Below are 16,930 nucleotides of genomic sequence, written 5' to 3' on the forward strand. Positions count from 1 at the left end.
GAAAAATGAGTTCACCGAGATGTACAATTGTTTTGATTAATTGACTCTACTGCCAATGTTTGTCTATGGAGATTGCATGGTTGTGTCAACAGCAGCAGCTGTCTCAACTGAAGGACAATGATCCCTTTAAATATTGTCAGTGCATTGCCTAACTCCCTCTCACTGTTATATACCCTCATATTATTCCTCCTTCTCCTCTCTCTATATACTTCTCCTTCTATCTCCCTCTCCCTCTTCTCTCTCTCTATTTCTCTCTCGTTCTCTCCCACTCTCCCTTCTCCCTCTCTCTATATCTGCCTCATCCATTTTTCACTTTTACCTCCCTCTTGATCTGTGCCAAGGAGACAGCAGCAACATAACTTCATTTCTCTTTTGAACAAATCAATAATCCCTGTCAAAGGTTGCAAGACAGAAGAAAAGATGTGGACATAAAAGACCTTGACTTCATTACCATAATCAGATCAGGAACCTCCATCATTCTGTTGGCTTCTGTTTTGGAACAATGATTCTTCATTCGTCACTTAACTTAATTTCTCTCATGAAGGAAGGAATAACCCCTGCCATGTGTATCACAAAACAAAGTGTGGGCATGAGAGACCTTGACATCATTACCATAAACAGATCACCAACCACAATTATTCTGCTGTCTTTTTAGAAATTATAATTAGTTTAGCAGCCTCAGAATGGCCCAATATGTTCCCTATCAAATCGAATCTGTGGTAAGCCACGGTCCGTGAGGGATTCAGATGCTGCCTGTGTAAGAGAGTGATGTCATCCAGGTGGGACGGAGCGGAGTGTGGTTGAGACTTATCTCGCTGTCGGCTTCCCCGCCGCACTCAGCAAACACAGAAAGAGACATGAAAGCAAAGCCCTGGGCTGGACCTTGACATCCCATGCCATTTCATCCAATGGGCCTCTCATAGCAGACACATCCTAGCAAACAGGGGGAGGGAGGGAGCGTTGCTGAATGTCCTTTAACAGTGTTGTAGAAAGAGAATAGGTGTTAAGCAAATGTTTTCTTTATTTTATTGTTATATAACATTATTAAAACAATTTGGTCACGTCAGCTAAATGTCAATAGTTATGTTTTACTCATTCAGATTCATGTTTGAGCTGAATTCTGTCATATCTGTCTGGATTGCATGTTTGTCAGGATTAGAGTAGGTACAGGGGAGAGAGAGAGAAAGAGAGAGAGAGAGAGAGAGAGAGAGAGAGAGAGAGAGAGAGAGAGAGAGAGAGAGGGAGAGCTGTGATAGCCGACAACTGCATAGCAGATCTGTTTTTATTTGGGCCATGACAAAGGTGTAATATCGTTGGAGCTGTCAAATCAGTAAAACCAATGATCTGCTATGCAGTTGCGGGTTATCGGTGGTTAACGCTGAACTGATTGAATCAAGGCCAGAGAGACAGAGATGAAATGGAGAACAGAATATGAGAATAAAATGAACATATCAAGAACAGCTCTTTGATCTTTCTATTCACTTTGATTACAGCCCATGTGGACTGCGTAGGGCGCACTGCATAGTTCCTTGTGTATTTTAAAGACGGGAAGACAAAATATACATTGAATCTACGTACGGATCCAAGCATTCAGAACATTCTTATCCACCTCATGGTTTGTGAATTGCTAGCAGTATTATAACCCCATTTCATCCATGAAGAAGCATTATCATTCACAATGTAATCTTTCCCAGTAAAACGGTTATTATCCACCATACAGAGACGTTCTCCCAATACCAATTAGTGTTCTAAAAAAACAGCATGGTTACAGGTTGCTGTATTTATACAAAAGCAAAGTTCAGTCTATTGTTTAAGATCCGGCACTGTGTTTCAGGGCCAGTTCTCAGGTTGGGTAAGGTGGGTGACCTTTGACCTTTGTCCTAAGCCGGGGTGACGAAGAACACCAGCCTGAAAGAGTAGACCGTGTCCACAATGTAAACCACAAGGTTGAAACAGGTCATGAACGCCACTACAACCTGGTTATCCCAGTAGCAGTTGCGGCCACACCCGCTGGGTCTGCTGTGGTTGTTCTGGAAGCTATAGAGAGGCCATATCACCACGCACGTCATGTACATCAGCACGGCCAGCACGTTGTAGCCCGTCAGCACCTTGTCGAACGGGAACGGGAAGAGCGACAGCAGGCGGCAGATAGTAAAGAGGATGATGATGAGGGCGAAGATGAAACATAGCGAATAGACCGCCACGCACCACTGGAGCCCTGGGAACCGCGAGTAGGAGCCATGGTCCAGAGAGATGAAGATGATGCAGGCCACGAAGGCCTCGAGGACCTTGAGGAGGCCCGGGACGGTGGAGAGGAAGCCGCTGATCTCGCCGGGTTTGGCCCGGATCAGGCCCACCTCCGTGGCGTACAAGAGGAAGGCCAGACAGGAAATGACGGTGGCGGCGATCTGCTTCCCGCAGGAGACACACGTGAAGAACGTGGGGTAGATGATGGAGGCAGCCAGCACCTGTTAAAGCCCAAGACAATAGATGATGATGGTGGATGAATAACAGCAATGGAATTTAATAAACAATATCAGAGTTTGAAGACAATAACATGGAATGTCAGTGGACTTAATTGACTCATTAAAGTTGTCAAAGTTCTATGCGTATCACCTGATACTTCTACTTAATCTACTACCAATGTAGCTCCTACTCAATAAACCATTCCAAAATATTGGCAAAGCTACAGGAACTCCAACGCACACCTTATTAATGGTTAAAGCCTTTCCTTTAATTGCATTTATCCAATTTTCTCACTGATCTGACTAGAGGTGATATATGGACTACACTAGAGAAAAAGATAGATTAGCTGCCTTGCTGTTGTGACATACTGAAGATGAGATCATCACTTTGATCAATAACTTGTTCTAGTTCAGTGGAACTAGCAATTAGAAATGACTATTACTACATCAGTATCTGCTGGCGTCTATGTCTCAGTATAAGTTTATTCGCAATTAGTGTGAGAGTAAATGTATGCACACGACTAGCGATTGCTGCCATTATTGGATCGACCAACAACTCTAAGTGGTACTAAAATATTGCATGTTTCATTTAACCACTTTGTTCATGTACCGTATGATAACAACAACTGTCTGATCAAGGTCCAGGGCTGATACTCACTATATAAGGGCAAAATATATTTATAAAAAAGTAAGTAGCCTTATCTTGGCCAGAACGGCCCGTAGGTGCTGGAACCTAACTCCTGTTTCTGATGCATGAAGCAGTGTGATGTACAAGTACACCTCCTCGAACAGAAGTCTAATCTATGGCAGGGAAGATTGATGTGTAATTTCCCAAAAATCGCCTTTTAATTGATTTACAATTACACAAAAGTAAACTACACACATCCATCTCTACTCTAGTTTTCAATGCTTATATCGTCTCAAATGTAACTGTCACACATTAACACTAATATTTAGGTGTGTTATCTGGATTCTACCCCTTATAGTCTAACCCACAGACAAAAGACGACGTGGACGTTACCCACCATGAGCGTGGACAGCATGGCAAAGGCGGTGGTGAAGTCGTCCCAGGAGATGGGCACCCGGGCATTGAGGGTGGTGAACTCCATGATGAGGATGAGGAGGGTGACGAAGCAACAGAAGACCCAGGTGAACATGCACCAGGCCCAGTAGGATGAGCCGAAGTGACCCACCGAGGCCACCAGGCTGAAGGAGATACAGGTGAGGACCACCTCCAGCATTCTCACGATGCCCACGGGCACCGTCAGGGTCCGCGTGTCCAGGGTCACCATGGCGATGCTAGTTCTGGTCAAATCCGGCTGTCAAGTACAGTACTGTACGGTGGTTCTACCTTTTAACCTACTCAAACCGATTGTAGATGTCTATTTTTTGTTTTCTCACCGAGTTTTTTTTCACTGTTGATCTCTTTGCACTTTGATCTCTCTTCCACTTCTTTGGACAGCTCTCTCTCTCTCTCTCTCTCTCTGAGCCCCCCCTGCCTCCTCTCCCTGACGACTCAAAAACAATAATTCTCTACTTGTCACACCTCTCTCTGACACTCTCTGTCAGTCTCCTCAGGCTTCTGTCTTCTTCTCTTCCTCTCCTCTTCCTGTATGCAATCCTCCTGTATCTGATACTCCTGTATGTGATCCCATGTAAAGTCTGGACTGCTCTGACAGGGCCACGGTACTGTAGGAATGCAGAGAAGGGTGTAGACTGTTTGTCACTTCCTCTGCTACCTTATCAGGCCTTCCTCAAATGGTACTCAGGTGAATGTTTGATTATAGGCTTTGTGTGTGTGTGTGTGTGTGTGTGTGTGTGTGTGTGTGTGTGTGTGTGTGTGTGTGTGTGTGTGTGTGTGTGTGTGTGTGTGTGTGTGTGTGTGTGTGTGTGTGTGTGTGTGTGTGTGTGTGTGTGTGTGTGTGTGTGTGTGTGTGTGTGTGTGTGTGTGTGTGTGTACGTGTGTGTGTGTGTGCATGCGTGTGTGTGTGCATGCGTGTGTGTGTGTGTGCATGCGTGTGTGTCAAGCCCCGGATGTCAATGCTGTGTGATTATGAAATAGGGTGTAGTTGGTCACCCTTTTCTTATCAGTAAAAGTGAATAATACCTCAGTTATTTAAGTAGTACATATACTGAGCTGATCTTGCTGTGTATTATACCATAGCCTACTGTATAATGTATACGATACGATATACTTCATTGTCCAGTTACATTCATTTCATGACGTCAGCATACAAATACACTAACACAGCACAATATATTACATGCAGTACAGAAACACTGGAAAGCACACAAGTCACACATTTACGTTTTCACATATTCAGTCTCTGCAGTCTACTGTCCGACCATGTATTGTGCCTACGTCTGTCCTATGTCCCACTGTTCAGCATCCTACATCTGTCCTATGTCCCACTGTTCAGCATCCTACGTCTGTCATATGTCCCACTGTTCAGCATCCTACATCTGACCTATGTCTCACTGTTCAGCATCCTACATCTGTCCTATGTCTCACTGTTCAGCATCCTACATCTGTCCTATGTCTCACTGTTAAGCATCCTACATCTGTCCTATGTCCCACTGTTCAGCATCCTACATCTGTCCGTTGCATTCCTGTTCAGCATCCTACATCTGTCCTATGTCTCACTGTTCAGCATCCTACATCTTTCCTATGTCTCACTGTTAAGCATCCTACATCTGTCCTATGTCTCACTGTTCAGCATCCTACATCTGTCCTAGGCCACACTGTTCAGCATCCTACATCTGTCCTATGTCCCACTATTCAGCATCCTACATATGTCCTATGTCCCACTGTTCAGCATCCTACATCTGTCCTCTCTCTCACTGTTCAGCATCCTACATCTGTCCTATGTCTCACTGTTCAGCATCCTACATCTGTCCTATGTCACACTGTTCAGCATCCTACATCTGTCCTCTCTCTCACTGTTCAGCATCCTACATCTGTCCTCTCTCTCACTGTTCAGCATCCTACATCTGTCCTATGTCTCACTGTTCAGCATCCTACATCTGTCCTATGTCCCACTCTTCAGCATCCTACATCCGTCCTATGTCCCACTGTTCAGCATCCTACATATGTCCTATGTCCCACTGTTCAGCATCCTACATCTCTCCTATGTCTCACTGTTCAGAAATCCTACATCTGTCCTATGTCCCACTGTTCAGCATCCTACATCTGTCCTATGTGTCACTATTCAGCATCCTACATCTGTCCTATGTCCCACTGTTCAGCATCCTACATCTGACCTATGTCTCACTGTTCAGCATCCTACATCTGTCCTCTCTCTCACTGTTCAGCATCCTACATCTGTCCTCTCTCTCACTGTTCAGCATCCTACATCTGTCCTATGTCTCACTGTTCAGCATCCTACATCCATCCTATGTCCCACTGTTCAGCATCCTACATCTGTCCTATGTCCCACTGTTCAGCATCCTACATCTGTCCTCTCTCTCACTGTTCAGCATCCTACATCTGTCCTATGTCTCTCTGTTCAGCATCCTACATCCATCCTATGTCCCACTATTCAGCATCCTACATCTGTCCTATGTCCCACTGTTCAGCATCCTACATCTGTCCTCTCTCTCACTGTTCAGCATCCTACATCCGTCCTATGTCCCACTGTTCAGCATCCTACATCTGTCCTATGTCTCACCGTTCAGCATCCTACATCTGTCCTCTCTCTCACTGTTCAGCATCCTACATCTGTCCTCTCTCTCACTGTTCAGCATCCTACATCTGTCCTCTCTCTCACTGTTCAGCATCCTACATCTGTCCTATGTCTCACTGTTCAGCATCCTACATCCGTCCTATATCCCACTGTTCAGCATCCTACATCTGTCCTATGTCTCACTGTTCAGCATCCTACATCTGTCCTATGTCCCACTGTTCGGCATCCTACATCTGTCTTATGTCTCACTGTTCGGCATCCTACATCTGTCCTATGTCTCACTGTTTAGCATCCTACATCTGTCCTCTCTCTCACTGTTCAGCATCCTACATCTGTCCTATGTCTCACTGTTCAGCATCCTACATCCGTTCTTTGTCCCACTGTTCAGCATCCTACATATGTCCTATGTCCCACTGTTCAGCATCCTACATCTCTCCTATGTCTCACTGTTCAGAATCCTACATCTGTCCTATGTCCCACTGTTCAGCATCCTACATCTGTCCTATGTCTCACTATTCAGCATCCTACATCTGTCGTATGTCCCACTGTTCAGCATCCTACATCTGACCTATGTCTCACTGTTCAGCATCCTACATCTGTCCTCTCTCTCACTGTTCAGCATCCTACATCTGTCCTATGTCTCACTGTTCAGCATCCTACATCCGTCCTATGTCCCACTCTTCAGCATCCTACATCTGTCCTATGTCTCACTGTTTAGCATCCTACATCTGTCCTCTCTCTCACTGTTCAGCATCCTACATCTGTCCTCTCTCTCACTGTTCAGCATCCTACATCTGTCCTATGTCTCACTGTTCAGCATCCTACATCCATCCTATGTCTCACTGTTCAGCATCCTACATCTGTCCTATGTCTCACTGTTCAGCATCCTACATCTGTCCTCTCTTTCACTGTTCAGCATCCTACATCTGTCCTCTCTCTCACTGTTCAGCATCCTACATCTGTCCTATGTCTCACTGTTCAGCATCCTACATCCGTCCTATGTCCCACTGTTCAGCATCCTACATATGTCGTATGTCTCACTGTTCAGCATCCTACATCTGTCCTATGTCCCACTGTTCGGCATCCTACATCTGTCCTATGTCTCACTGTTCAGCATCCTACATCTGTCCTATGTCCCACTGTTCAGCATCCTACGTCTGTCCAATGTCTCACTGTTCAGCATCCTACGTCTGTCCTATGTCTCACTGTTCAGCATCCTGCATCTGTCCTATGTCCCACTGTTCAGCATCCTACATCCGTCCTATGTCCCACTATTCAGCATCCTACATCTGTCCTAGGACATTGTGGATAGAGATGGGGATGGTGTAAGTTCTGCTAAGACATTGTGGATAGAGATGGGGATGGTGTAAGTTCTGCTAGGACATTGTGGATAGAGATCGGGATGGTGTAAGTTCTGCTAGGACATTGTGGATAGGGATAGGGATGGTGTAAGATAGGGATGTAAGATAGGGATGGTGTAACGTGACAGCCCCCTGTTCAGCAGGAAGTCCAGCATCCACAAGGTAAGGCTAGGGTCCACCAGGTGGTGGTCCACCTGCCTGAGTGGTAAGGTTGGGGTCCACCCGCCTGGGTGGTAAAGCTGGGGTCCACCTGGTGGTGGTCCACCCGCCTGGGTGGCAAGGTTGGAGTCCACCAGGTGATGGTCCACCTGCCTGGGTGGTAAGGCTGGGGTCCACCAGGTGGTGGTCCACCCACCTTGGTGGTAAGGCTAGGGTCTTACCTTGTGGGGTCCACCTGCCTGGGTGGTAAGGCTGGGGTCCACCAGGTGGTGGTCCATCCACCTGGGTGGTAAGGTTGGGGTCCACCAGGTGGTGGTCCACCTGCCTGGGTGGTAAGGCTACCTTGTGGGGTCCACCTGCCTGGGTGGTAAGGCTGGGGTCCACCAGGTGGTGGTCCACCTGCCTGGGTAGTAAGGCTAGGGTCCACCAGGTGGTGGTCCACCCGCCTGGGTGGTAAGGTTGGGGTCCACCAGGTGGTGGTCCACCAGCCTGGGTGGTAAGGCTAGGGTCTTACCTTGTGGGGTCCACCTGTCTGGGTGGTAAGGCTAGGGTCTTACCTTGTGGGGTCCACCCGCCTGTTGGGAGAGTTTGTCACAGACAAGGTGAGGCTACATGCAGTTAAAAGCAAAGGAGAAGTCCAGGAAAAGGATGTGCATATAAGAGTGAGGCCTCTCCAGGTGTGTCACGGCACTGTGCAACACTGTCAGGATTTCATCCTCCACTGGTCTGTTCTTCCTGTATGCAAACTGCATTGAGTCAAGGGCTCTGTCTTTATGAGACCTGAGACGTGTGAGTATCAAATGCTCACAACGACTGATGTTAACGCCACAGGACGATAGTAATTCAGCTCCGCCTTTGGAACTGCTCGCATCTCAGATGTCTTCCTGAGTGACACACTAAGTATGACAGTAGAGTGACACACTAAGTACACAGTTGGTTTCTCATTTAGTGACATTACTCAGTCCTGTGTTTGTTGACATCTGGCATTCTGGTCTCTAACACTCCAGGGTGAAGTTACAGATCTAGGATCAGCTTCCCCTCCACCAAACATAACCGTAAACGAAAATCCACTCCAAAACTAAATTTTGGTATTTGTTTCATTAGTCCACTTTTGATACAGTCCCAAAATATTTTGCATGTCAGCAGTCAAGATGTTGGACTTTCAACATGAAAGACTGTCACCGGTCACATCATGATAATGCAAAATGGAAAATCACCATGATGATGAAAAAATAAATACCAGAAGATACTAAAGATCAGTGTCTAGGGGCAACTTGACCCTACTCTTGGTCTCGAACAGAGCCAAAACACCTGTGGATCTGTCCAAGAACAAATATTATTTGAAGAAGCAGAGAAAGTGCTGGGGAACGGGAAACTACGGTAAGATAGCAAGTAGAGAGAAAGAGAAAAAGAAAGAAGGAAATGCATAGAGAAGAGACAAAGAAAGAAGAGAGAGAGAGAGAGAGGGAGGTAGAGGGAGGTAGAGGGGGGTAGAGGGAAAGAGAGAGGGAGACAGAGAACATGAGTGATCAAATGCTAATCCTTTACCCACAGAGAAAAATGTATCCTTCTCTCTCTGTTTCTCTTTCCCTCTCATTACATGTATTCTCTATTCTATGAAAATAAAGAACATTCCTTCCTTCACAAGGTTTTTCAATAGTTTTAATATGTTGAAATACCCTCTTGGTATGTTTGGACCAACCAAGCATTATAAAAACATCTCCATTAAACATGACCAGTAGGAAGGAAAGGAAAAGAAGGACCAGGAGGAAGGAAAAGAGAAGAGTGTGGGTGAGGGAGAGAAGGAGGGAGAGGATGATTGGAAGAGAGAGAGGGAAAGAGAGATAGCTATAAAGATGGGTATAAACTTCAATGCATAATGTATGATTGATAGAAACACACAAACTTACATACTCTGCAGACACTCATTGTTGTAGACACACACTGAAACAGTCATAACTGATGCACAAACTGCACAACACATACACACTGAAACAGTCATAACTGATGCACAAACTGCACAACATACACAACATAAACATTCACATACACACATTAAAATTTATTTGGTCACTGAAGCGCTAACACAGACACACATAAACACCCACACCAACACACACACACACACACACACACACACACACACACACACACACACACACACACACACACACACACACACACACACACACACACGTGACGCAGTACTCTCCACTTTACCCCACACTATCTCCTACACACTGTGTCCCTCACAGCCACATACAGTGTCCAGACAGGACACACACAGCAGCAGTCAGGAATGACGTCAGCAGCACTCATCAGGTATATGACAGCTCTCATTTATTAAATATGCTTGTTTCCTGTAGTTCTGACCTCAATACTGACTGTAGTGACGTCCATTCATCCCACACACCTCTATAGAGTTCAACAGGCATACTGGCTGGGTTTGTACACTATGTTACAGAGTCCTGCAGGCATACTGGCTGGGTTTGTACACTATGTTACAGAGTCCTGCAGGCATACTGGCTGGGTTTGTACACTATGTTATAGAGTCCTGCAGGCATACTGGCTGGGTTTGTACACTATGTTATAGAGTCCTGCAGGCATACTGGCTGGGTTTGTAGACTATGTTACGGAGTCCTGCAGGCATACTTGCTGTGTTTGTAGACTATGTTACAGAGTCCTGCAGGCATACTGGCTGGGTTTGTAGACTATGTTACGGAGTCCTGCAGGCATACTTGCTGTGTTTGTAGACTATGTTACAGAGTCATGAAGGCATATTGGCTGTGTTTGTAGACTATGTTATAGAGTCATGCAGGCATATTGGCTGTGTTTGTAGACTATGTTACAGAGTCATGCAGGCATATTGGCTGTGTTTGTAGACTATGTTATAGAGTCCTGCAGGCATACTGGCTGTGTTTGTAGACTATGTTATAGAGTCATGCAGGCATACTGGCTGGGTTTGTAGACTATGCTATAGAGTCATGCAGGCATACTGGCTGGGTTTGTAGACTATGTTACAGAGTCCTGCAGGCATATTGGCTGTGTTTGTAGACTATGTTACAGAGACCTGAAGGCATACTGGCTGGGTTTGTATACTATGTTATAGAGTCATGCAGGCATACTGGCTGGATTTGTAGAATATGTTAGTGGGTTATCTGTTTGAATGGGGTTTTGCATTAAACATAGCAGTTTCTCTATTTTGGCCCCCTGACTCCAAGACACCTCTGTATTTGTGAAATAATTGGAGCACATTCTTCTTGTTACCAGTTCTCTCTCTCTCTCTGTCAGTTTCTTTTAAAATGTATATTTTTCATACTGCAGTTGGGAGATGGCACCTCCATTGTAAACTTTGACAGTGCTTCTCCCTTCTTAACGGTCTTGGATGTCAAAGATTTTAGAAATGGACAGATTTGATAACAACTATGAGAGGAGGGAAGGGGAGGGAAACTTGTCTCCCACAGACTGTGAGGAGGATAAGGTGAGGGATGACACTGTGGAGGTGGAGGGAGGGAACGAGGAAGGACTCTGTGCAGGTGGAGGGAGGGAACGAGGAAGGACTCTGTGGAGGTGGAGGGAGGGAACGAGGAAGGAATCTGTGGAGGTGAAGGGAGGTAACAAGGAAGGATTCTGTGGAGGAAGAGAACGTGGAAGGACTCTGTGGAGGTGGAGGGAGGGAACGAGGAAGGACTATGTGGAGGTGGAGGAAGGGAACGTGGAAGGAATCTGTGGAGGTGGAGGGAGGGAACGAGAAAGGACTATGGGGAGGTGGAGGGAGGTAACGAGGAAGGAATCTGTGGAGGTCGAAGGAGGGAAGGAAGGATGATGCTGTGGAGGTATAGGGAGGGAACGAGGGATGACACTGGAGGTGGAGGGTGGGAACGAGTGATGATGCTGTGGAGGTGGAGGTAGGGAATGAGGGATGACACTGGAGGTGGAGGGTGAGAACGAGGGATGATTATGTGAAGGTGGAGGGAGGGAATGAGGGATGACACCGTGGAGGTGGATGGTGGGAACGAGGGATGAGACTGTGGAGGTGAGGGTAGGGAACGAGGGATGATGCTGTGGAGGTGGAGGTAGGGAACGAGGGATGATGCTGTGGAGGTGGAGGGAGGGAACGAGGGATGATGCTGTGGAGGTGGAGGTAGGGAATGAGGGATGATGCTGTGGAGGTGGAGGTAGGGAAAGTTGGATGATGCTGTGGAGGTGGAGGTAGGGAACGAGGGATGATGCTGTGGAGGTGGAGGTAGGGAACGAGGGATGATGCTGTGGAGGTGGAGGTGTGGAACGAGGGATGATGCTGTGGAGGTGAAGGGAGGGAATGAGGGATGATGCTGTGGAGGTGGAGGTAGGGAACGAGGGATGATGCTGTGGAGGTGGAGGTATGGAACGAGGGATGATGCTGTGGAGGTGAAGGGAGGGAATGAGGGATGATGCTGTGGAGGTGGAGGTAGGGAAAGTTGGATGATGCTGTGGAGGTGGAGGTAGGGAACGAGGGATGATGCTGTGGAGGTGGAGGTAAGGAACGAGGGATGATGCTGTACAGGTGGGGAACGAGGGAGGAAGAGAGTCATAGAACAGCACACTGCTGGTCTGCTGTGACCTGATAATGTGTCATTCTTTCTCTCTGTCAGGGAAACAGAGCACCCCCCCTGTCTCCCCCCTGTCTCCCCCTCTCATGTATACCTTAAAGTAAAATCCCCATCAATTAGGCTGCTTAGATATTTATATTTATCCATCAATCAGTTACAGCATCTCTCTCCATCACTGGCTCTCTCTCTCTCGCTCTCTCTCCCCCCCCCTTTATCTCTCTCTCTCTCCCCCCCTTTATCTCTCTCTCTCTCCCCATTTCTCCCCCCCCCCCCCCCTTCTCTCTTTCTCTCCATCAATCAAGGTCAGATGTACTGTTAATTTGAGAACATGCTCAGAAGAGTGTAGGGCTGAGAAGGGGGCGTCGTGGAGGGTTTTAATTATTCACATCTGATGTGAACCTGCTGTCATGTTGACAAATGACCAATGTCACCATTCCCATAGAGGAGCAAAGAATGAACACAAAAAATACTGGATATTCATACATGTATTCATAACATCAGATTGCTGTTACACTCCTTGTTCCAATCACTGATAACGTCACCCTCTGTTACAGTCTGCCCCTACAATAACAAGAACCCAGCCAGATCCAAGGATCGTCAGGATTATCAGGAATTATCTCCATTCTCAACACTCCTTTTTCCCACCCCGGGAAGCCAAAACGTCTCCACTTCTCTTCCTCCTGTAATGGGATGATACTGTGGAGGTGAAGGGAGGGAACGAGGGATGATGCTGTGGAGGTGGAGGGTGGGAGCGAGGGATGATGCCGTGGAGGTGGAGGGTGGGAACGAGGGATGACACCGTGGAGGAGGAGGGTGGGAACGAGGGATGATGCTGTGGACGTGGAGGGGGGGAATGAGGGATGATGCTGTGGAGGTAGAGGGTGGGAACGAGGGATGATGCTGTGGAGGTGGAGGGTGGGAACGAGGGATGATGCTGTGGAGGTGAAGGGAGGGACGAGGGATGATGCTGTGGAGGTGGAGGTAGGGAACGAGGGATGATGCTGTGGAGGTGGAGGTAGGGAACGAGGGATGATGCTGTGGAGGTGGAGGTAGGGAATGAGGGATGATGCTGTGGAGGTGAAGGGAGGGAATGAGGGATGACGCTGTGGAGGTGGAGGGAGGGTACGAGGGATGATGCTGTGGAGGTGGAGGGTGGGAACGAAGGATGATGCTGTGGAGGTGGAGGGTGGGAACGAGGGATGATGCTGAGGAGGTGGAGGGTGGGAACGAGGGATGATGCTGTGGAGGTGAAGGGAGGGAACGAGTGATGATGCTGTGGAGGTGGAGGGTGGGAACGAGGGATGATGCTGTGGAGGTGGAGGACAGAGGTTGCTCTCCGGTTTTGTAATGAAACAAATGTGTGGTTAAATTTCTTCTGCCACTGTGTCTTCTTATAGTCTCGGCCTGTAGATCACAGTGTCAAGGCATATGAACTAACAGGTAATAGAGCAAACAACGCAATTATCACAACACACATGTTGTAACGTGGCATGTTTTGGGGGCTTGGCTTCCCCAGGGATTTTCCCCACACTGTCACGTTCTTCAAAATGAGCGGACCAAGGCGCAGCGTGCATTGAGTTCCACATTTTTTTAATACAGAGTGAAACTAGAAACAAAACCACAAAACTTACAAAGAACGTGAAGACGTAGTGCCCAAACACACTAACACAAACAATATCCCACAGAGCAGGTGGGAGATAGGGCTTCCTAAATATGATCCCCAATTAGAGGCAACGATTACCAGCTGCCTCTAACTGGGAACCATACAAAACCACCAACATAGAAATACACATTTTAGAACACCCCCTTAGTCACATCCTGACCTAAACCACTATAGAGAATCCAAGGGCTCTCTATTGCCAGGGCGTGACAGTACCCCCCCCCCTAAAGGTGCGGACTCCGGACGCAAAACCTGAAACAAAATGGGGAGGATAGGGGGGTGAATAGTGTCGGTGGCGGCTCCGGTGCGGGTCGTAGCCCCCGACCACGGATCCGGCCATGGAGCTGGGTTGGACGCCGTGCCCGGACTGGGCACCGGTACAGAGGAGATCTCCGGCCATGGAGCTGGGTTGGACCCCGCGCCTGGACTGGGCACCGGTACAGAGGAGACCTCCGGCCATGGAACTGAGTTGGATGCCGTGCCTGGACTGGGCACCGGTACAGAGGAGACCTCCGGCCATGGAGCTGGGTTGGGGAGGCGCACTGGAGGCCTGGGCGTGGAGCCGGCACAGGTGGTATCGGACTGGTGACATGCACTTCAGGGAGAGTGAGGGGAGCAGGCACATGACGTACCGGGCTGGGGAGGCGCACTGGAGTCCAGATGTGTGGAGCCGGCACAGGTTTCACCAGACTGCTAACCGGATCCTCTGGTCGAATGTTGAGCAGAACACACTTGCACAACATCTCTCTCATCTCTCTCTCTCCCAACTTCTCCATTGCCTCCCTGACGGTCTCTGGCTCTTGCCTCGGCTCGACCGGCCACCCCTTGTGCCCCCTCCCCAAAACAATCTTGGGGTTGTCCTTGGGCTTTCTGTGGCCGCGAAGGAAGGGTTTTGCATAAACCCATCACTTCTTCACATGTCCAAAACACCTTTCCCTTTTGGGCACGCTGCTTGGTCCTGGTTTGGTGGGATATTCTGTCACGTTTGTTGAAATGAGTGGACCAAGGCGCAGCGTGTGTAGAGTTCCTCATTACCTTTAATAGTGAAACTTAAAACAAAGAATAACAATCGTGCAGTCACGGAGGACAACAAAGCACTAACCTAAACAATATCCCACAACCAGGGTGGGAACAATAGGCTTCCTAAATATGATCCCCAATTAGAGGCAACGATTACCAGCTGCTTCTAATTGGGAACCATACAAAACCACCAACATAGAAATACACATTCTAGAACACCCCCCTAGACACACCCTGACCTAAACCACTATAGAGAATGCAAGGGCTCTCTATGGTCAGGGCGTGACACACGCACTGCTACTTTGCATATCCCAACTCTCTCTGAGACACCCTCGGAGAGTGGGGTCACGGCCAACGTCTGCCATTATCTGGAAAAATTAGGGTTAAGTGCCTTTCTCAAGGGCACATCAACAGATTTTTCACCTTCTCAGCTCGGGATTCGAACTAGAGACCTTTCTACCTGGATGCATGTTTTGACATGTGTGTGTGTAAATACTGTAACTGAGCCACATGCAACACCTACAGAGTTTCACTAGACTCTACAATAATATGTACTCATCTCTCTTCAACCAAAAGATTACAGGAGACAGGATGGAATAATAATTTGATAGAGTCCTTTCCAAAAACCCAGCTTCTCACCAGTCAGAATCTTAAACCAAAAAGATAATTTCATGGATGCCCTGCTTTCAGAATTACAGGCCGCTTTCCAAAATGTCAAGCTGCCTCTCTGATTTTCCTTGGTCACGCAGAGGTGTATAGACTGTTCCTGCCGCCCCCAATGCAAATAATATTTGCATTGGTAAAAACTCAGAAATGCTTATTATAGTTTTTTCCAACTGCTTACACACAAAATCTTTCACTCAAAGTGCAAAACTACACACCAAATATCCAAAACCATAAGCTATTTCTCAGCCTTTAACACTTTTTTCAAAACACTACACATAATTCTCTACCTAAAACACAAAAATCTAGCAGGAAGTGACTTGCTTTCCTTTTCCAAACACAACCAATCAAATTGCTACACTTATTCACCAGGTCACAAACACACTCCTCACATGTGCAAACACTAATAGCTTAACTGATCACTAACCAATCACTGCTTTACTGTAGTATAGGCCTATAAATAGGTCAAAGGTCAGATTACCTGTTTTGAACAATGGATGCCAACAATGGACAGAGAGCAAGAGGAGTAGGAGGAAGAGGAAGAAGAAGAGGGCAAAGAAGAGAAGGAAGGAGAGCCATCTCTGATGAGATTAGGGCAACACTTGATGAGATTAGGGCAACACCACGATTTGAGAGACGCTGGACTGAGAGTCCAGCCCAAATTGAGTCGATTTACAGTGGCGTCCATAATTCGAACCTTCAAAAATGAGAACAGGTATGCAACTATCTAATGACTATTTTAGCATTACAGTAATGTACTGTAAAATACGTATGACTGCATAGTATTGCATAAACATTTGTAACTCTAAGCCATCCATTTACTGCACTGCATTGAATGAATGAGGTTGGTTATCATGCTGTACTAAATTTTTTTGTACATTGTTTACAGTTCCTATGCTGAACACATACTGTGTTGGAATTCTGTATAGGGTGGAAAGGCAAAGACATCATGGAGGACGAGGACGCTTGTTTACAGATGTACAAAAGACTGCAATTATAAATAAGGTTTTGGCCAACAATGCAATTAGGATTTGAGAGATTAGAGAGCATATCTTGAATAATGACACCATATTTAACAACATCAATGCTGTAAGCCTGTCGACCACACAACGCATCCTCCAACGGCACCGAGTGACGATGAAACAACTTTACAAGGTGCCATTTGAGAGAAACTCTGACAGAGTCAAGAATATGCGACATGACTTTGTAGAGGTATGTATGCAACACTACTTCCAGTTCTTCAGACATACCATATTTACTCATCTGTATATCCTTTTGTCTGTTACAGAGAGTATTGGAGCTGGATGCCCATGTAATTCGCCGTGAA

At 47.0% G+C, this 16,930-nt stretch overlaps 1 protein-coding gene across 1 annotated transcript; it reads right to left on the bottom strand.

Annotated features, from left to right (window-relative positions):
* Window positions 1–1,006: 1,006 nt before the first annotated feature.
* Window positions 1,007–3,894, bottom strand: LOC139396106 (myeloid-associated differentiation marker-like). The gene is made up of 2 exons (XM_071143314.1): window positions 3,491–3,894; window positions 1,007–2,468 (listed from the first exon to the last, which is right to left on the bottom strand). Exons 1-2 carry the CDS (start codon window positions 3,755–3,757, stop codon window positions 1,881–1,883), a joined length of 855 nt encoding a protein of 284 aa, XP_070999415.1. The 5' UTR covers window positions 3,758–3,894; the 3' UTR covers window positions 1,007–1,880.
* Window positions 3,895–16,930: the final 13,036 nt, after the last annotated feature.

This window comes from Oncorhynchus clarkii, unplaced genomic scaffold, assembly GCF_045791955.1.
Source record: "Oncorhynchus clarkii lewisi isolate Uvic-CL-2024 unplaced genomic scaffold, UVic_Ocla_1.0 unplaced_contig_601_pilon_pilon, whole genome shotgun sequence".
Lineage (NCBI taxonomy): Eukaryota > Metazoa > Chordata > Actinopteri > Salmoniformes > Salmonidae > Oncorhynchus > Oncorhynchus clarkii.

What these genes read in the sequence shown, in the direction of transcription:
- LOC139396106 (XM_071143314.1), bottom strand. Translation starts at nt 3,757, where the DNA reads ATGGTGACCCTGGACACGCGGACCCTGACGGTGCCCGTGGGCATCGTG. An exon ending in CCATGCTGTCCACGCTCATG is followed by an intron (nt 2,469 to 3,490) that starts GTGGGTAACGTC and finishes GGGCTTTAACAG; the next exon opens with GTGCTGGCTGCCTCCATCAT.